The 22,364-nt window shown below is 32.6% G+C and overlaps 1 protein-coding gene across 33 annotated transcripts in view; it reads left to right on the top strand.

The window, feature by feature from the left end:
- Positions 1 to 22,364, top strand: part of LOC114333727 (alaserpin) — a 305,048-nt gene that overhangs the window by 94,264 nt on the left and 188,420 nt on the right. The window contains exon 4 of one of the 33 annotated variants that reach the window (XM_028283715.2): positions 20,576 to 20,824. The exons of 30 other annotated variants lie outside the window; for them this stretch is intronic. In XM_028283715.2, coding sequence (XP_028139516.1) covers positions 20,576 to 20,700 — 125 coding nt within the window. In that variant the 3' untranslated portion in view covers positions 20,701 to 20,824. Of the gene's footprint in view, positions 1 to 1,434; positions 3,597 to 8,366; positions 8,619 to 20,575; positions 20,825 to 22,364 lie in introns of those variants that run through there. 2 more of the 33 variants (XM_028283713.2, XM_028283679.2) reach the window with 2 other exon arrangements.

Here is a 22,364-nt window from a genome sequence, read left to right as displayed (position 1 = left end):
CACGCGCCTAACGGAAGGTTAACGACGGGAGATTAACAAAAATTATCGATTTAATTCAGATTTCTGTAGCTTTCTATTGGTCAGAATCTCCTATGAATGAAATAATCGGGTATAATATCACAAGAGAGTGAGAATAAATTGAAAATAATGCGACAGTTTTTCGAAAATTTGTTGTCTGGCAATAGACACGACAGCTCGCAGGGCTCGAGTGGCTATTGACCAATGACAACAAATTTGAGTAAAAATTAAGCATTATTTTCTTATTTATTATCTTATAATGTCGTGTGATATTCGTAAGATTATTTTTTAATACGTATATTATGAATATTTTCTTAAATGTGACAGTTGTCAAAACTAGAAAACTGGTTGTCATTAAACAGAAACAATCTACTTAAAAAAATTCTATCGGTAATTTTCTACATCAGATAATTCTCAGTATAATTTATCTGATTGGACAGAATTAAACACGTAATCAAATATCTTACTATACGATTGGAAGTTAAAATCATCAAAAAATAATCACTTTAATTTTAATTTCTGTAGCTTTCTATTTCTATTGGTCAGAATCTCCTATGAATGAAATAATCGGTTATATCAAATTTTATACTTTAATTTTTATATATTTTTATATAATCCCTATTCCACGAACAGACGCCTGTTTTCGATTATTTCGACAACGAACATTTTACTGTGCAAAATAAAAAGAAAGAAAGTAAATTGCAAATTACATTGTTGTTTATTGGAATAATTATTAGCGCCATTTACTTTCGTATTTCTTATGTTGCACAGTAAAATATTCGTTGTCGAAGTATTCCAAAACAGGCGTATGTTCGTGGAATGGCCCATATCAATTTATTCCATTCGAAAATAGTATAAAATTTTTCGTCTGATATAAGTAACGGAATAAAATTTTTTGGGCACCAAAGATCAAAGTACTTAATAAGATACAACTATTCCTTTCAAAATCGAAGCCATTGGAAAACTGCTAATGATTTTACGATTTTTAACAAAACATACGAGAAGCTTCTTTGGGATTGAATGATTTATTTTCAATATGCTCAGATAATCCATTATGAATTACTCACAAAATAGAGTACATACCATTGAAGCTACATATTCATCATAATTCACCCCAATAAATGATTAATTAATAAAATAACCCTAAAAATCAGCGTGCACATTCTTCACAGGCATAAACACGATAAAAGAAGCCCTATTTTTCTATCTTTATTGCACTTATATTGCAAGAGATGCCATTATTTTTTTTATTTCTTTTCTTTTTCTCTGTACATAAATTTAATACTCTTAGCAACAGTTCTCTTAACACCTTTTCTCATCTTTTTCACGTAGATATTCGAAATTGGTTGATTGTGTTCTAATACTTACTAATAAATATCTAAACTTTCTGGAAATCTATTATAAATTTCTTTTTAGCAACTTTCGCCTACCATTCCCTTATCGTCTCTAAGATCAGATACAATTTTACTGCAGATCATCCGTTCTTCTTTTATATAAGAGACAATAGTGGGAGCAACGACGGTGTCATAATATTTACAGGGCGATATAATGTATAATAAAGTTTATAAATGTTGTGTAAGTGGATCCAATATGAACCAGCCTTTCCCCTTATAATTTAAATATATTTATGTTTATTGTTGAAGATAGAAAAACCTTTTTAAGAATATTCTTCTTTTCTACAATATTTCTATTAAACAGATCTACATGTCATATATTGGTATCAAGTAAGTATAGTGTAAGGCTATTTTTAATTTTCAGAATTTCCATTTCATGAATTTAAACTGTCTGAATTTGTCATGTATTTCGTAAGAAGTTGGTAGATGTCATTCTAATGATTTAAATTTTCATTATAATAATGTAGGTGTGGTTGTATTTTTATTCAGGCATTGTATAGAAAATAATTAAGTATAATTTTTTGTTAATAATTACTGCCTATCTTTTCTACAGTACTTTTACCTATCACTGTATAAAACAATCCTGCATCTATAAGAATCCGCACTGATTATAGAAGCAATGCGGCAATTTTACCTACTAAAATCTAAGGACCTGATAAAAACCTGTGACAATATCATAAAAATATTCTACATTCATTAATCTTCCTTCTGTAATAGTTATTTTAGCAATATGTTTACCACAACATTCTAGCTAAATAGGTCCTCCCTTCGCAGTCATAGCATTCACTAGAATATAATCGTTTTCAACACGAAGCATAAATTTAATCAGCAATGTACATATACATCAGTTTCCTCCTTAATATTCTGTTAGGAACGGCATCAATCAAGTCCCGTACCCAATCAATACTTTGAGTTAGATGATAGTTTTTCTCTATTCAGAGTATTTTTAGTGTCCCGAATAGTTATTGCAGACACTATGTAGTGTCCGTGAAAAATGACTTTTTTCAGTTCCAATAAGTTTCAAGGAGTACCTACTTTTCGATCATTTTCGATCCATTGTTCGATGTAAATGGCATCACCGAATTACAATTCTTGTAGCATTTGCCTGGCTACTATTATCCATTTACCTAGCCAAGAACCCCATTATCGAACGTGTTCTCTTAACAACGTACTCAACTTGATAGTCGGTCCTCATCAACTGAAGCCTTTAATACAAATCTTAATTCTCACTTCCTACTACTTCTCAGTTTTTAAGGAAACAGATACAACTCATTCTCAATAAGCCACATTGACCGCTCTATTCACCATTTCTTACAAACTTTATTGCCTTCTAGCAAAGATTATTATCACCACACCATTCTCATAATCCAAACGCAGAATGACCAGCCGCATCCGCAACGGCACAAGTCCGTAAAGTCCAAATCATACTAAAGCTTTTTATAGATTTGTTATGTAGTATAAATGCCAATAAAATTATACCTCATTTAAATTTATTACGGAATGTATACATATAACTACGACGTTTTGACTGCAGCTGACACCTTTCTGAGAAAAGAATATTGAAATTTGTATTACGCTTGAAATTTATTTTTAGTTTAGATAATACTGTATTTTGCAGGGTTAGGCTCAATATACGTTGACTCTTAATTGCCCTTCCACTCGAACCTGAGCTATTGTGGCTAATCTCTAGGTTAAAGTTGCCCTTCCAGTCCAGTATTTTTAACAAAGTCTATTAGACTCTTTGGCGTCATTTCTATGAAATCGTAGGGCTCGAGTTGATACTGCTCAAATATATGGAGTCTTATTCTATGTAACCCTGAGCAGTTGCACACAACAGTCTTCCTCCATTTCGTCTTCAGCCTGATACAATCTGGCACTTTCCGCTAATCCGATAAAGATAGTTTTTAAATACTCTAAAATTTTAAATTTTTTTCTAATTATGGGCTAAAGTTGATTTAACAGGATAATTCTAGTTAGTTATGCTATGCAGATGTTTACAATGTCGTTTCGTAAACTATGTATTTTGCAATGGAAATCTAACAAACTCAATATAATTTTTTTTGATATTTAACATAACATCAAACTATAACGATGGTTTACCAATAGTCCAAAAAAATCTGGTTCAAATTCGATCTATTAGCGTATATAATAAAATTTATTAAATAAAATGTATTTAGACGATAATATTTTTGTTTTATTTTGAAGAACATTCTTGTAAATTGTTGTCATCTTAGAATGACATCTCAGCTTTATAATATAAGCAAAAAAATATTCATGAAAAATGTAATATTTCACCTTAAACTTCACCATAATATACCAATAAAATGGATTATTTAGTAAATTTCCTAATTTTAAAAGTAGATTGTAATAGTTCACTAGACAATCGTAATAGGCAACAGTTCTTGGATTGACGGGGTAGTTGGCAGTTCTGCAGTAGAACACGAAAAATTCGAAAAGTTATACTGTAAAAGTACTATACGCAATTTAGTATTAACTAATTATTTTGAACTGCAATTATACCATTCTTTCATGTCTCTCGAACAAGATTTCTCATACTCCTTTTGTTCTCTTGTTTGCCTTGGATTGAATCGTAAAATGCGTTATTGTTCATCATTTATTATATATTATGTACGATCTAATAATACTGCAATTTTAGGTCATTCGTGGTGCTATTAACTTTTTCTTTCTCCATCTTTCTTAACACGTCAAAGTTAGTAACGTGATCTACCCATGACATCTTGAGAATACGTCCCATCCGTCCATATCTCAAAGAAGCTGAATCTTCTCACGCCTTATTTCATCTCTACAGTATAGATAGGACACTGCATAAGTAACACTTAGCCATTTGTGTTTTTAGGGCTTGTGTTAAATCTCTTTTACAAAGAATGCGTTTTAATTGTGTCTTTCGTTTTGGCAATATAGTCATTACTTTCTATTACCAGTGTTTCTTGGTAACGTACATGCACATTCGATCTGCTGGTCTGCATAATAGCTAACCTACTTCTATCTATCTATCCAATCAGCCCTAAAACGCCTCCGCTTCCTTCTTCCATGTCTCTCTATCTTGGGCAATTTGCATCAACTTTGACCCGGCGCGCGGCGTGTTTATTCAGGTCATCTGACCATCGCATTTGTGGCATTCCCCGTTTTCGTTTAAGGTTCCACGTTCGTATGTCTAATCATCTTAGTCCATATTTCGTCCTTCTGCCTTAGGGTATCGCCGTCGAACTTCCATTTAAGCTTTGCTAATTGGGTAGCTAATATACTCAATTATTGATTATTAAAGCTCGGATTTTTAGGCAAAAAAAATTTAAGAAAAAGGCGCCTATATAGGCAAAGATTTTTATTAAAAAGGCAGGAATGTTAACATTTAGGCAAAATATAGGCAATAAAGGAATATAACTTATTATTTATTGTACCAAGTGAATTAACGTAATATTAACTTAAGGCAGGTATATTTACACATCATAATCATAACATTAGTATAAATAAACTAGTAACTAAATAACTGTTAATTAATAATTAAACATTGTAACCACTTACAATTTTACCATTAATAGAAAGAACTAAATATTTTTCAATATTTTCGGTCTTAAAACTATGTCTTCGATCAGTTAAAATTAATTTGTACATTGAAAACGAACGTTCCACATCGACAGATGTAATTGGAGCATATTTCAGATAGTCCTGTCGCCAGGGGGGGTACAACGACCTCCTTAATTCAGATGGACTTATCCAAGTTTTTTTATATATTTTAACCCGTAGAATACTAATTTTTTGGGTAACAGTTGATCCGGATGTCGATAAGATTGTTATAGACAAAGAACTTGAGGAATTACATAACAGTGATTTCTCGCAAAACAAAACATCTTTTTGTATTTTTTGGATCATTCTAGGCAAAAAATGTTCTGACAAGTTTTTTCGTAGGATGCATGGTTTTCGAGATAACCGCGGTTGAACTTTCAAAAAATCGAAAAATTGCAATTTTTGAACCCGAATAACTTTTGATTAAAAAACAAAGTAGCAATTCTGCTTACCGCATTTGAAAGTTTAAGTCAAATTATATCGGTTTTGATTATTTGCATTGCTACAAATTTATTATTTTATTGTTAAACAAAGTTATAAACACCTAGTGCGTGAGTGATGTTTCAATGATTTCTCATTTAAAATCGAACGAGTAGGTAGAGTAGCTACAAGTGCAAGCGAGGCAATTTCTACGTAGCATGCGTTAAAACGCATGTATTAGGCACGGGAAACACTATGTGTTTATAGCTTTGTTGACCAATAAAAAAATTAATTTTTAGCACTGCAAATAATCAAAACCGATATAATTTGACTTAAACTTTCAAATGCAGTAAGCAGAATTGCTACTTTATTTTTTAATCAAAAGTTATTCGGGTTCAAAAATTGCAATTTTTCGATTTTTTAAAAGTTCAACCGCGGTTATCTCGAAAACTATCCATTCTACGAAAAAACTTGTAGGAATATTTTTTACTTAAAATGACCCAAAAAATACAAAAAGATGTTTTGTTTTGCGAGAAATCGCTGTTATGTAATTCCTCAAGTTCTTTGTCTATAACAATCTTATCGACATTCGGATCAACTGTTACCCAAAAAATTCGTATTCTACGGGTCAAAATATATAAAAAACACTTGAGGAAGTCCATCTGAATTAAGGAGGCCGTTGTACCCCCCCTGGCGACAGGACTAAGAGCGGATATTAAATCTTGCATAATTTGTAATTTCTCGGAAAATGACCCATTCAAAACTTTAGCAACATTAGATAAAAACGAAAAATCTTCATTCTTGTGGAAAACATATTTCATTTTTTTTTTAAATTAATTGACCGTTACTTCCAGGTGCCGATTTAATTTTCGTCTTTAAATTATCTATTAATTTTACTGACTCACATAAATTATTTATCTCTTGTTTTTCTAATAAGGTAATTGTGGTAACTATTAATTTATAATTGTCATTGATATAAGCGAGTTCCTGTTTCATTTGGGATTTTTTAATATTTTTTTTGCTTCTCGAATGGCTTCGGAAATATCATCATCAAATTCTGACATAACTAATAATATTTCATTTTCAAAGTAAAAACAAACTGCTTCGAGCCAGGTTCCCCACCTTGTAATTACTGGTTTAGGTGGCAAAGGGACACCGGGAAGTCTTTCTTTATATATTTGCACCCTCAACGGAGCCTTTACAAAAACTTTTTTCATAAAATTTATAAAATTATTTACCAACGGAAACCGATTTCTTATTTCTTCAGCAATCCTATTTACCCCGTGGGCGACACAAGTGCAATGAATTAAATTAGGATAAAAAATCTTTAAATTAACAGCAGCTTTTAACATATATGCCGCAGCATCTGAAAGCATTAAAACTATTTTATTCACTGGTATAGGGTTGGGTAAAAAGAGGCTTGTTAAACTATCTTGTATAAATCGACTTATTGTTAAATTGTTTGTTTTTCCAATTCTTTAACGGCAACTAAATAAGGTTTTCTCGCAAAGTTTTCGTTTAAAATTCCAATCATTAAATTAGCTATATACCTGCCGCATACATCTCTCGTTTCATCCACGATAATATACAAAAAATTGACCTCTATCTCCCGCTTAATTTTTGAAATACATTCCACATAACATTTTTCCACAGTATGTTTTCTCAATGTACTCTCGTCCGGTAAGGATTTATTAAGGTATTTTTCGAAAAAAGCATTTAAAACTATAGGGTTATTAACTTTATATAGAGGAATGTTGGATGCAATCATCATCTGGCATAAATCAAATTTAAATGCGTCTTCCTCCTTTTTTTTGAACTGCTTAAACTATCCCGCAGAGATATTTGGGCTAACTTAGAGGAATTTAATTTTTCTAAATTAGGTTTATGAAGTGGGGTTCCACAATGCTGGTCAATAAAGTACTTTTTTCTACTTGAAATCTGAGAATTTAAAAAAAATAATTAGAATTCTAAAACGGCTTTAGAATTTAGTTATATTGTGGGACGAGAAAAAAAGAGAGAAAATAAAACTTACCGATTTGCCTCATGGTTTACAAAATGCTCCATCTCCTTCTAGAGAAAGTTCCGAATAAGGTGCGATCCATAGCCTTAATTTAGATGTCATCTTTTCACACAAATGTCTAAAACGTTTTAAAACGTGTTCTTTGCTTTTCGGTATACGCAACAAAACTAAACTAGGATATAGCAATTTGTGACTAAACTCTGATACAGTAACCGACTGTACAACTGATAATAAACTAATAAAGCTTAGGGCTTTCCAAATAGTTAACCCTCAAGTCTCGATCAGGTACATTTTCCTAGAAATCTGTTATATAAACAAACCTTTGATATTTTATTATTGACCCAAAATTTTATTATAAAATGGTTTAGTAATAGAATAATATCATGGGTAGTACCATGAAATTTTAAAAAAGGTACAAATAGGCGGAATTTACGAAAAAAGGCAAAAGGTGCAAAAAACAATTATAAGAGGCAAAATAGGCAAAAAAAGTATTTTGCCTATAATCCGAGCTTTATTGATTATATTTGATAGCCAACCATCTACTATAATATCCTGGTTAATTTGATACTGTTTATGACTGAGGGGTGAACCATAATTTTCTCTAATTGAATCATTTATTAATTCTGGATTTCAAACCAAATGATTTATTTTACATACAAATAAACCTACTGAATAAAATAATAAACAAAAATTTACATTTTCAAATTCACTAAAACTTGGATTAGTAATATTTGATTTTTTTGGTTTGGGCTCAAAAGTTTGTTTAACCCTTGCGGCATTCCATTTTTGTATTTGTTGGCGTGCTTCCTAAAATTCTGGTATCTTTATTATTTGTGTTTAAGAGATGGTGGTAGAACTGATTTTGGATATATTGTATTTGTGACGACCATATTGGCTATATTTTAATACTCCATTATTATCTTTTTTAGTTGGTGTGAGTTTGACATCAATCCAATTAACAAAATATACATTCAATGCTAATCGTCCCTTCTTCTTCTATATACGGGAAAATAGCAAACATGTTACACTCTTTGCTGGACGGTTTAGCAAGTAATTGTATTACATGCATAAATACGTATGTACGAATAATAAATTAATATAATAATCAATTATATGTTATGTAAAATATGAGTGTACATCAATATTAAAATAAATAAAGTATTACTGGTTTTCAAAAATAATATACTTTTATTACCTCCAAGAATTTTCTTTTATATTTTTTTATCATTGAAAATAAATAATTACTTATAGATAAATATATACAGATGTTATGGGAATAATAATTGTTGTAACCCTTGATTAAATATTGAGTAATGATGGAGTCTATTTTATATATATATATATATATTCTTATTACTACTTCAATAAGCTAACACTAAACAATACTAAAATTGCAGTCTCATTAATTTCATATACTTAATGAGGATAATTTTTGCTCATTCGTGAGTTGTAAAAACAATGGAATCCAGCCAATGAAGCTTTTTGACATTTGTCAGGATCCTTTCTTAAATGTCTTCTTCTTCGGCTTTTTCCTGAGTTCTCCGCTTTCGTCTTCCCCAAGACTCTGTTCTCCCAGTCGCGATCTCCGAGGTCTATATCTATTATAGCATTTCCTATATAAGTTTTCCATCTCATAGCAGGTCATCCTCTTCGTTTTCTTTCCGGGGGATCCCAGTCCAGTATTTTTTTCGGACACCTGTGCTTAGGCATTTTTTGTACATGATCTTACCATTGCAGGGCTTTGTTTTCCAACTTTTTTTTTATATTGAAGGAATTTTACTTTCATTCTGTTCCGTATTTCCTCCATTCTTATTCTATCCTCTCAAGTGATTTGTAGACATCTTCCTATATTCATACCTATATTCCATAATATCCAGAAATTGTTTGTCTTGTGCAAAAATGACTTAGAGAGGTGCAGAGCGTAAGTTTACTTATGACATACGAAAATGTCACCGCCGCGGCGCTAGACAATGGCAAAGTATGACGTTATATAACGTCATTGGCACTGAATGGGTTAAATCCTTAGGCAGGCCGCACATCAAAGAAACATGAAACGTGAAACATTAAACGTGAAACATGAAACAAATAAATTGTAAAAAAAGTAACCGTTTCATACATGTGATAAGCTAATCGATAAAACAAAAATAAAATTTGTATAGTCGGCAATGGATAGTGACGTGGTCGTTGCTGTCGGCGCCGCTCTTAATTGCGTTTTAATATCAAAGAAACGTGAAACATGAAACAAATAAATTGTGAAGAACGAAACCGTTTTATGTTATATAGTGGAGGCAACAAAGGTTGAACTTCTCAAATAATGCCGGTTATATTTTTTTCAGTATATCAAGGGGTGCTTTTAATGAGACTAACTTTTTCTTAAAAGATTTCGCCCCGGAACACCCATTTTCATCCCTTTAAAGGGGGTAGTTTGTCGTTTTTGCGAAACGTAGCCCTTCCTGTACGTCATTACAAAAAATTCCTCAATAAAAATATGAAGAGGACTATATTTCCTACAATTTATTCCGCGACAGCATATATCTATCACACACCGTTTAGCGGAGGTGGCGCCCCAAAGTTTACAAGATTTTAAAAAAGATGTTTAAAAAAATATTTTTTCCTAACAGTAATGGTAATCAAGAAGCAACCCAGCACCCAGCGGCAATTAATTACAAATAAATGTCTGATTTTTTGGTACAGGTTTCATTTAAGGGCAATTGTCCATTTTTTAATTACAGGGTGTTAAATAAAAAAAAAGGAAAATGAATAAAGAAAATATGCAAAAATTGACTCTGGGCCACCACTGTGGCTTCAAGGCGCAAAGAAGATTAAATATATATAGGTCATAATATGTAGCAGACAGTGTGTTCTTTTATTTGTCAAAAGTATATTAATTATAAAATGAATAGGTGACGTAAAAAAAAACAAAAACTGGAGTCCGCCAAAGAATTTCTGAGGTTTGCGGCGCCACTGTGCCGTAACGGTTGCTTATACGAAAAAAATGCATAGGACCTTATTTGTAGAGCAAATGGTGGTCTTTAACTCTTTATAAGCGTTGTTTCAAAAAAATATATAGGTAATGAGAAAATCGTAAAAACATGCTCGCCAAACTTATTTTCAGGGATAGGCGTAGTTTCCGCAGGGATGTTGCAATAACCATAATATACAGGGTGTTTCATTATTAATTGTCCATATAGTAACTGGAGAAACATTAGCACAAAATACGAAGAAAAAACCTAAAACATTTAAATAAAATGTGGTTCCTTACTGAGTTACAGGGTGTTTTATCTTAAATTTTAAAAATTATTTTTGCTCAGCATTTTAAAACTATTCGACGTATCCTTTTCATACTTGGCAGAAAGTATAGATACTATACAAACTACTAAATTATGTCAAACAAACGTTTGTGGCTATTACCAGAGGCGTACGACGGGGGAAAGTGAATGGTGGACCCTTTCCAAATTCTACGCCACTGGCAAAATTGCTATTTTAGTTCAATATTTGGATTCTCCAATACTTTTTATGAAAATAATATACTCTTCATTCGTAACGATAAAGTCATTAGTTTTCGAGATATTTGAAGTTAAAAATGAAACGACACGGTTATTTTTTTTTTTTTTTTATTTACAATTTGCTTCAACCACAAGGGTTATTAGCAATGAACTGTATTTACATCAAATTACAAAATTTAGGTATATTAAATTTGGTTAATGAGTCCTATAGTACGTAAAAAATTAAGAGTCTTACATGAATTACTTTCACTTAAACAATCTTTAATTGTAGTTGGTAACTGTTGATGTTGCCGTTCTATAACGTAGAGGGGACAGTCTATTATTATATGTTGCACTGTTAGTTCACTATCACACACATAACACATCGGAGGGGCTTCCTTCTTTAATAAAAAGTCGTGGGTGATCTTCGTATGACCAAGTCGCAATCTGGACATGAGCACTTGGTCTCTTCTCTTTGTAGGATGTTTCGACGGTGATATACTTTGTTTGATTGTTCTTAATGTAGAGTTTGATTCGTTCCAATTTGTTTGCCATTTTGTCATGATCTTGTTTTTAAAATATTGCTTTAGATCAGTATGAACGCAAGTAGTTATGATGTCTGTTAAGGGATTCTCACTCGCATTTTTTGCTAATGTGTCAGCTTTATCATTTCCACTTATCTCGCAATGTGATGGTACCCAGAGGAACTGAACTAATCTTTGATTTTGTTGGCATATCAAGAGTTCCGCCTTAATTAAGAGGAGGATAGGATGTTTGGGGTATACCCGCCTCAAGGCCGTTAATGCACTTAGGGAATCGCTAATGATTATTGATAATTTGATGTCATGTGTGTTAACAAACTTTAATGACTGGAGGATAGCAAAGAGTTCAGCTGAGAATATGGAGGTTTAGGGAGGGAGCTGGTAGAAACTGTTATAGTTATCTGTTGTGAAACCCGCTCCTACTCCATTTGCAGATCTGGATGCATCGGTATAAATATGGATGTGATCATTAAAACCATTTAATATCTCTAATAATCTCTGATTGAAGATTTTTGCTGGTGTGTCACCTTTCTTGAATGCAGATAGGTTTGTATTACAAGCAGGGAGAGCAATTGTCCATGGTAATATGTGTTGGCTGACTTTAAAAGTATTGTAAGTGTGTGGAATTATTGTGTCTAAGCTCTGTAACGTTGCTCTCACTCGATGATAAAACGGAGGATCCAATCTTTTCCCACAATTAAATGTCGATGGAAATCTATCTGTAAATGTGTTTTTATAAACAGGTACATGTGGGTTAGTTGATACTCTTAAGGCATACATGAGGCTAAGGTATTCTCTCCTGAGTTGAAGGGATGGTTCGCCTGATTCAACATACATACACTCAACTGAGCTTGTGTAGTGTGCTCCCAGTGCAATTCTAATTGCTGAATTATGAACTGTGTCTAGCACTTTCAATAGTGAACCTTTGGCTGAGTTGTAGGCAACAGCAGCATAATCTAGTTTTGAACGAATTAGGGTTTTGTATACAGTCATAAGAGTTTGGAAATCGGCACCCCATTGTTTATGAGAGATACTTTTCATTAAGTCAAGGCCGTTTTGAACTGACAGACGGAGAGAGTGGATGTGGTCTTGCCAAGATAGTCGGCTATCCAGTTTTACTCCCAAGAAGTTGATCGATTCTGAATACTTTATTGGTAAATTTTTTAGGAACAGTTTCGGTGGATTTACTTGTTTCTTTGGAGTTTTACTGAAGATGATTGCTTTCGTTTTAGTGGGTGAAAATTCTAGGCCAGTAGTATTCGACCAATTCTCTAGTTTGTAAATGGCTTGCTGTATATGGGTCGTCATTGTTGATATATTTTTACCACGACAGAATATAACAAGATCATCAGCAAATAGACGGGCTTTGACTAATGGGCTAAGTGACTTAGCGATGTCATTGATGGCAATAAGGAAAAGTGCAACACTAAGAGTAGACCCTTGAGGAATACCGTTTAATTGGATTTTAGAGTCTGAAAGAAAGTTGTCTATTCGAACTTTGAAGTTTCGCCTATATAAAAAATTATTAATAAACTTGATAATATTTCCTTTAATCGACCAACTTGACAGGATTCTTATGATATCTGATCTCCAGATTGTATCATATGCACGCGTTATATCAAAAAATACAGCCAGACATTCTTGACCACATCCAAATGACTCATGAATTACAGATTCAATATCCACTATGTTGTCTAATGTAGATCTGGACTTTCTAAATCCACTTTGTATAGGGCTAAGTAGCTGTCGATCTTCTAGGTACCACATTAGTCGGTTGCTTGCCATTTTTTCAAGTACTTTGCACATATTAGATGTTAGGGAGATTGGTCGGTAAGACTCTGGGTCAGATTTATTCTTGCCCTGTTTAAGAACTGGTACAATAATGGAATCGTACCAATCAATGGGGAAAACATTATTTGTCCAAATGAAATTATAAAGATCCAAAAGATATTGTTTTCCTTCCGTTGGCATAGCTTTTAAAAATGTCGTAGGGATGTTGTCAGGCCCTGGGCTAGTGTCTTTAACTTTGTTTAAAGTTTCTAACAGTTCGTCCATCGTAAATATGGCATTTAGAGGTAAATTATTGTGGTCATCAAGATTTATACATGCATTATTAAATTTATTTTTATGGGCTAGGAAACTTGTAGATAGATTTTCGTCACTGCTATGTTGTTGGTATACGTTTGCTAGTACGGAGGCTATTTCTTGCTTAGTTGAATAAATATGGTTATGATGTTCTAGGTAATGAATGGTGTTAAATGATTTTTTCCCGTACATTCTGCTTATCATTTGCCAAACCTCAGAAGTCGAGGTAGATGAATTTAAAGATGATACATAATTTTTCCAGGCTTCTCTCTTACTCTTCTTTAAGGTGTATCTACAATACGCCCTTAATCTTTTGAATTCTAGCTGGTTATTTAAAGTTGGGTGCATTCTTAATTTATAAAACGCCTTTTTTGACTCTTTAATTGCTGCTTCGCAGTGGGAATTCCACCACGGGACTGGAGCACGTTTTTTTTGGAAATTTTGAATAACCTATGGACTCGTGAGCTATTGACGTTAAAAACTGTACGAGATGGAGTACTTTGGAGTTAATATCAATGTCTGTATCAAAGGGCTGAACCAACTGAGAAATTTTTTGTGAAATTAAAGAGGAATATAGAGACCAATCTGCATTTTTCAGACACCATTTATTGGATGGAATTGATGAGGAGATATGGTTATTGTTCGTAATTAGGATAGGAAAATGATCGCTTCCATTCAAATGGGATGTCACATCCCACGACAGAGTTGGTTGTAAGACAGGGTCACAGAGGGATAAATCTATTGGGGATCCATTGTCGGTGGAAATATTGAACCTTGTGATTCTTCCATCGTTAAGGATATTCATATTAGAATCTGTAACAATTTGTTCGATTTTACGTCCCAAGGGATCTGTTTCGCCTAATATAATACGCGGTTCTGGAATTTGATTGAAGAGTTCAGTTATTTCTTTTATGGACGGGTCTAAGTTCGGAGGAAAATAAATATTACATATATTGACTTTGTGGGGGCCTTTTATAGATACTGCTGTTGCCTCCAACTCAGTTCTTAAACGTATTACTTCGGTATTAAATGAGTTATGGATAAAGACTGGATTATATGCAAAATGCATATGCATATATATGCTGCATATTTCTCATGTTTTTCATAAATGCATATGCCTTGCATATTTGGAGATTTAAGAGCATATAAATGCATATTTTGATGGGAATTTACTCTACCCCATTTAAAAATAAGGTATATATTAGTAACATCAACATCCATTAAAATAAAATGTGAAAGTAAATATTTTGCTGTTAAGCTCCTTTGTTGTTGTACCCATAAACATAATGGGCGTTATTTATAGCTGCAGGTATCATTATCCGGATATTTAAGATTTATAGACTTCTCAGAATTTACAAATTACCTAAGTAAATACCGATTATATTTTGAATAACATTACAAATATTACCTGTACTTTCTGCTGGTGTCGGCCAACTATGAATTATTCTGGGAAAACCAACCAAAACGAAATTTTAAGGCAGCGTTGCCAATTTAGCTTATTTTATGCTAGATTTGGCATATTTTTGTGTTGTTTAGCTTATTTATTTCTTGTTTAGCATATAGCATATTTTCTAGCATATTAAATAATATAAAAATTATTTAGTAAAAATCGAAAATCTTCTAATTCAGAACAAATTTTTATGTTGGCCTTACAATTACTAAAACAACTTAGGAACTCTCTCACAGGAACTTGAAACTGATATCAGTGAGTCAAATCTGATTCCTAACAAAAAATTTTTAACCATTCACACATACACACCTACATCAGCAAATCCCTTCGCCTTCAATAATGTTTATATTAGTACTTATGTCTGTGGACCATGAGATTACTATTAACTACAGGATCATGTTTCAGCATTTTTTAAAACAAATAATTTATCTGTACTGGGTTATGCTTGCTATAGGGATTTTTTATTAGTTGATAATGGAATACCTACTGTTGAACTGATCATTCCATCATTCTTGTGAGGTTTGGCAAATACTATATTGGTCGAGTTGGCAACACTGTTTTAAGGGTAGGATAGATTATTTTATTTTATGAATGGTTAGTCTTAAATCAATCGCCGATTATTCAACTTTTGTGATTGCAAGTTATTGACTATACTGTGTAAAAAAATCATTTTATTATTATTGTGAAAATGCCTAAAGTAGCAAGGGAAAAATCAAGTCTTCTCAGAAGTTGGATTGGAAGTAACAATCATCTAAAAGTTATCGACAGTGAAAGTATGTTTTGCACCATTTGTGATAAAAAGGTAAGTTCTCCACTTCAATAGATTTTTAAACTTATCAAACTTCTTTGCACATCTATGTGTCTGTCTATTCTAAAATGACAAACCGTCCCATTTCTTCAAAAACTGTTTTTTAAAGTTCGCAACGGTTTGGCTTATACAGAGCGAGGTGTTGAGAGTGGCCCACCCTGTATACTACGGTACACTGACTGTACTTTATTGTTTGACGATTTCAATTTCACTTTGAGAAATAAAAAAAAATTGGGGGAGGTTTAAAAAGTTTGATCATTTTAATGTAGGTATCTATTTACGAAAACATCTAAAACATCATTATCATTATATTCCAGATTCCATGTCAAAAGAAATTCCAAGTAGTTCAACACATAAAAACTTCACTTCACCAAACTAAGCTATCAAAAAATGATAATAAACCTCGCCAGCAGATTCTACAGAACAGTTTGCAGATTCAGAATACGTCAGTTGGGCAAGAAACCTTTGCAAAGGATTTATGCCATTTTTTTTTGAACTGCAATATCCCTCTGCACAAGTTAGAACATAAATCGTGTCAAAACTTTTTAAAAACTTATTGCAAGATTAAAGATAAACCAGCTCAAATACCAAGTTCTTCAACTCTTCGGAAAAAATATGTCAGTGCATGTTACAAAGATGTGATGACGAGTATTAAAAATCAGTTAAAAGCCGATTATCTTTGGATTTCCGTCGACGAAACAACGGATACAAAGGGTCGACAAATTGCGAATCTAATTGTTGGAGTTCTTAACGACTCTGGCGATTTTAAAAACTCATACTTAATTAGTGTAAAATGTTTGGAAAAAACAAACTATGCTACAATAGCTAGATTTGTTAACGAATCCCTAACAAATTTTTTTTTACCTGATCAAGTACCATTTGAAAAAATATTATTAATGCTTAGTGATGCCGCCTCATATATGATGAAAGCTGCATCCAATCTTAAAATCTTTTTCCCTAATTTAATTCACTGTACATGTTTGGCGCACGGCCTAAACAGAGTTGCAGAGAAAGTTAGAATTGAATTTCCCAATGTAAACACCTTAATAAATAATGTAAAAAAAGTATTTCTGAAAGCACCTCTACGTGTACAGGTATATAGGGAGATGCTTCCCGATATTCCTTTACCACCAGAACCAGTATTAACCAGATGGGGAACTTGGCTTAAAAGTGCTATATTTTTATCTGAACACTACGACGACATCAAAAGCGTTATTTCAAGTTTTGATCCGACTTGTACCGCTATTGATAACTGTCAAAATATTTTTAAAGAAAAGTCTATTAAAAATCAATTGTTGTATATAAAATCGAATTTCGATATCATTGAAAGTTCAATTACAAAATTAGAGGCTCAAAATTTATGTCTTCACAATAGTATGTCTATTGTTGATTCGGTTAAACAGAAAATAACAAATCTGAATGGGGAAATTGGAGTAAAAATTAAAGATAAACTTGATGACGTTTTAAACAAAAATGAGGGTTTCACTTTATTGCGTTCAATAAATAATATAATCAATTTTGGAAACTTCGATGAAAATATTAATATGGATCCGTCTCTAATAGCAAAGTTTAAATATGCCCCAATTACATCTTGTGACGTTGAGAGATCTTTTTCTGCCTATAAACAAATATTAACAGATAGAAGACATAATATTAGTTTAGAAAATATGAATCAATATATGATTATTTATTGTAACAATAAAAATATGTAAATTTGTTTTATTGTACTCTTTTTATAATATTAGTTTAGAAAATATGAATCAATATTGTAACAATAAAAATATGTACATTTATTTTATTGTACTCTTATTTATCTTGTGGTCAAAATAAAATATTTTGCCGTTTTATTTGTCACAAAACCTGAAGTTAAAAAAATATATTAAGAAATAATAATACAATTTGGTTTAAATTCAAACCTATTTATTTATTTTTATTATTTTTTATTTATTTATGTATTTAACGTAAACCATAAAATTATTCATATAAAAATAAGTGCATATATAAATGCATATTTGCATGTTAATTGTGCATATTCAGCTTGTTTTAAAATGCATATTGCATGCATATTTTAGACATTTTTTAGTGCATATTTTCCAGTCTCTAGTTATGGACATATATTACTACTCCCCCACTAGCATGGCTAGCAGTTATTCTGTTCTTATAGTACGGAGTATAGTTTCTTAAATTATGACAGTTATCTTCTTTGAAGTGGGTTTCTTGTAGGCATATTACAGATGGTTTAAACTTAGCTATAATTAATTTAAGTTCTTCTAAATGGGTGTAATACCCATTTAGGTTCCATTGCAGTATACAGTTGAATGTTGTATTAAATTTCAGCAGAGGCGTCGCTGCTGTATTCACTGTGATCAGTAGAGAAAGCGGATAATAATAGCTGTTTATTAATCTTAGTTTTTAATCTTGTACAGCGACTTTTCAGATACTTGGGAGTTAATGCTGGATGGATTTTAGTTAAAAAATTGAGTAGTCCTTCGATATCTTCTGTATACGTTTTTGCAATGCTGAGAGGATCTGCAGAGCCGTATGCATTTTCAAAGAAATCAATTAGTTCTTCCTGGGTTAAATATCCGTTGTCAGAATTATCTTGGAAAAAAGAACTAGTGCATTTAATAAGATCTTCTGCTAAAGTCTTATTATCTTCAGGAATAGTTTTTGCTTTCTTAGATTTACGCAGAGGTTCTTTAAATGGGTTCTGGTCTACTGATGTTGAAGGAGACGTTATTTCTGACACCGCTCGTTTAGACGATTGAGTGTCAGAGGGTGTAGGAGGTTGATTTTGGCTGTGATTATTCATTTCAACATTATCTGGCTGGATAGGTGTTTGAATGGGATTTGAATCAAATAGAGAAGTATTGGTTGTTTCTTTTGATTGTGGACTGGTGGATTGTTGCGAAGATTGTGAAGGATGGATAGTTGGCTGAGCATCTGTTATGATAGGGTGGCAATTTTGGATATAATTTGGTTGAGCAGTAGGTGATGAATTTTCGATAGATGTTTGAGTGTTTGTATTTTTTTTGCACTGAGAGGCTAGATGACCTTGTTCTTTGCAAATGTAACAAGACTGTTTTTCAAGTGAAAAATAAATTCGATAATTGATTTGTTCATAGTTAATTAATATAGACTCAGGAATATTTTCCAGATTTTTAGGAGAAATGTAAGTATAGCGTCGGAAACTCAAGATATGCTTAAATAAAGAGTTAGTTGTACCTATTCTTAGAAAATCCAATGGAGTTATTTGATGAATTGCAAAATTTTGTAGTTGAGTCTCTATAATACTGTGAGGTATTGTTGGGGGGACATTAGAAATTATCAGTTTTTCGCTTGGTGTGACTAACTTCCTGGCTTGGATACGTTCCTGATTGATTACTATTGTTCCATTATCTGTTCTTAAAAATTCGGTGACTGTTTCTTCAGTATTAAAATATACGCAAATACGATCATTTACAATCCTGGAAATGGCGAGAATTTTATTGGGATCGACTTTAGTTGCTATGGCATTTAAATAATCTTCAATTTTTGTATTTGGAAGTGAATTGAATAAAATGGCTTGGTTTTTGCTTGCGAATTTTTTGTTAGGTTGAGTCAGAGCGGTTGAATATAATTTTGATTGATTGGATGGATTAATGACATCTTGAGAATTTTGAAGTTCAGAAGATCTCTCCTCTGAAATTTCCTGCATATTGGGCCTATGTTGCCTGATTACGGCCCTTGTGCTTGGACAGGTTCATTAGTAATTAAGCTACTTAATTACCTCGTTACTGGTATTTATAACCGTTGTTTACTGTTTGTTGATTAAAAAATAGTAATAAAGATGATCTAACTTACAGTTTGATCCCAAAATCGGATTAAGCACTATATAATACACTATTATACCAACTTTGATAATTTTCTAACAAGTAAAACCACCTTAATTTTGATAAAAACTAAGAGCTAATCGGAAACACTGTTTACTAGTTAAGAAACCAGTTTCGAATTTTTTTGACACGGTTATTTTGATTAATGTATTGTGTCACTTCACTTTTATTTTCAAATATATCGAAAACTAATCATTTTATCGTTACGAATGAAGAGTATATTATTTACATTAAAAGTACTGCAAAATCAAAAAATTACACTAAAATAGCAATTTCGTCAGTGGCGTAGAATTTGGGAAGGGTCAACCAGACACTATCCCTTGTCGTACGCCTCTGGTAGTAGGTAGAAATGTTTATTTATCTTAATTTACCTACACTTTCTGCCAAGTATGATAAGGATACGACAAATAGTTTTAAAGTACTGGGTACAAATAATTTTTAAATTTTAATCATATGAATCATATCATAAATTAATCAAAATAACTGTGCCGTTTCATATTTAACTTCAAATATCTCGAAAACTAATGACTTTATCGTTACCAATGAAGAGTATATTATTTACGTAGAGAGTATTGGATAATCTAAAAATGGCACTAAAATAGTAATTCCTCCAGTGGTGTAGAATTTGAGAAGGGTCAACCATTCACCATCCCCTGTCGTACGCCTCTGGTAGTAGCTAGAAACGTTTGTTCTGTGTTGAGTGGAAGCGAACTGGGGCTCGTAGTCTCAGAGTGGATCGTCATTTTTCTATCTTTTATTGGCAGGCTTTTTAAAACACTAGTATCTATTTTTATTGTTTTGCATGTTCAGCAGGTCGTGATAGAGATGATCTTGAAGCCTTTGTATTTATGGTGATTTTATTGTCCATATTTAATATTATGCATTTTCTTTTTTAGTTGATGTGGTGAATGTTACATCATTCCTACAAACAGAATATGTTTTTAATGCTAATCGTCCGTTCTTCTTCTATATACGGGAAAATAGCGCTCGTATTACACTATTTTCAGGAAGGTTTGTCTAGTAAAATGGCCTCATAATATAAATACATTTTATAAATTTACGTAATAATCATTCTTTGTTAATTAATAAAATGTTATTGTACGTCTATTTTAAAATAAACAATAAACTTTATGTGCTTTCAAAAATATACTTTTATTGTCCTTGTACTTCTGTCCAATTATCTCTTTCCTGTGCGTGTTTTTGCTTCGGAAAAGGAGTAACCAGTGGTATCCTTATTTGTCCGTCCATCGTACTGGAGATCTCTGACCTCTGTACACGCTGGATCTTTTGTCCGCTACGTTGTCTTTAACTAGCATTCGTTCCATACCTTCTCTTCTCTAGTTCATCATCATCATCATGGCATCTACACTCCTAGCGGAGCGATGGCCGCCCTCTTTGGACTCTTCCGATTCGTTTGTCGCGGTGAATCAATCCGCATTAAGATTTTGGTTTTACAATTGGTTGTGTGACTTGGCATCTTCTAGAATTTTTTGCATTCGTTCCTGTTTTTGCTTATGGTTACCCATTCTCTGACTCCCATCTTCTTAAGGTCCTCGACTATCTGCTTCTCTCATCTATATTTGGGTCTTCGTCGTGGTCTGCCTGATACAGATCTCCATTTGGAAATCTTCTTGATTACGGCTTGTGGATTTCTTCTTTCTATATGTCCCATCCATCTGAGTCTCTGTGCCTTGATAAACCTGATGATGTCTTCTCCTTTCAGAAGTCATCTTACTTCGTGGTTCATGAGTTTTCTAAATTCATTACTAAGTTTAGTGGGCCTGCTATTCTCCGAATTATTTTCCTCTCTAGGATCCTCAATATTTCTTCCTCTTTCTGGGTCAGACACATTACTTCAGCACCATATGTGATTACTGGTCTAATTGCTGCTTTGTAAATTTTTAGATTAGTATTCTGAGTAAGCTTCTTATCTTTGAGGAAGTTATTGCATTTTCAGTAGGCTCTGTTTCCTACCTGGATTCTTTCACTGATTACGATGCTTCTATCTTTAGTTCCTTTAACTGAGACTCCAAGATATTTAAAGTGTTCTACCTGTTCAAACTCATATTCACCAATATTTAAACTTGTCACATTAACTGGATTTTTTCTTGAGCATATTAGTGATTTTGTTTTATTTTGATTTATTTCTAAACCCCTTTTGGATTCTTCCTTGCATAACTTCGTAAATTCTTCCTTTAAACTGTTCAGGTTTCTGCTAATTAATGCTATGTCGTCAGCATACGCCACAAGTTGCGACGTCGATATTATAATAATTGTACCTTTTATTTCTGTAGCTCTTATTGTTCCTTCTATTGCGACATTAAAAAATAATGACGTTGATAGAGAGTCACCTTGTCGTACTCCACTTGCTATTTCTATATTTGTTGTGATACCGTTATCTGTAATTATTGCTGCAGTCGATCCCTCTATTGTCATTTTCGTAAGTTTTATAAGCTTCATTGGTATATCTAGGTTTTTCATGTCTTCTATTAGGTCGGGTCTTGTTAAGCTGTCAAACGCTTGCTTGAAATCTACGAAAAGGATATGTAAGTCGATATCATGTTCGTAACATTTTTCAATTGACTGTGTGATTATGTGAACGGCGTCTATTGTTGACCTTCCCTCTCTAAACCCGTGCTGGTAGTCTCCTATTTTAGTTTCAATGTATTTTGAGAGATTTTGTCT

The sequence above is a fragment of the Diabrotica virgifera genome, chromosome 2, assembly GCF_917563875.1.
Source record: "Diabrotica virgifera virgifera chromosome 2, PGI_DIABVI_V3a".
Taxonomy (NCBI): domain Eukaryota; kingdom Metazoa; phylum Arthropoda; class Insecta; order Coleoptera; family Chrysomelidae; genus Diabrotica; species Diabrotica virgifera.
Note: the sequence above shows the minus strand (reverse complement) of the source record. Positions and strands in the feature narration are given on the sequence as shown.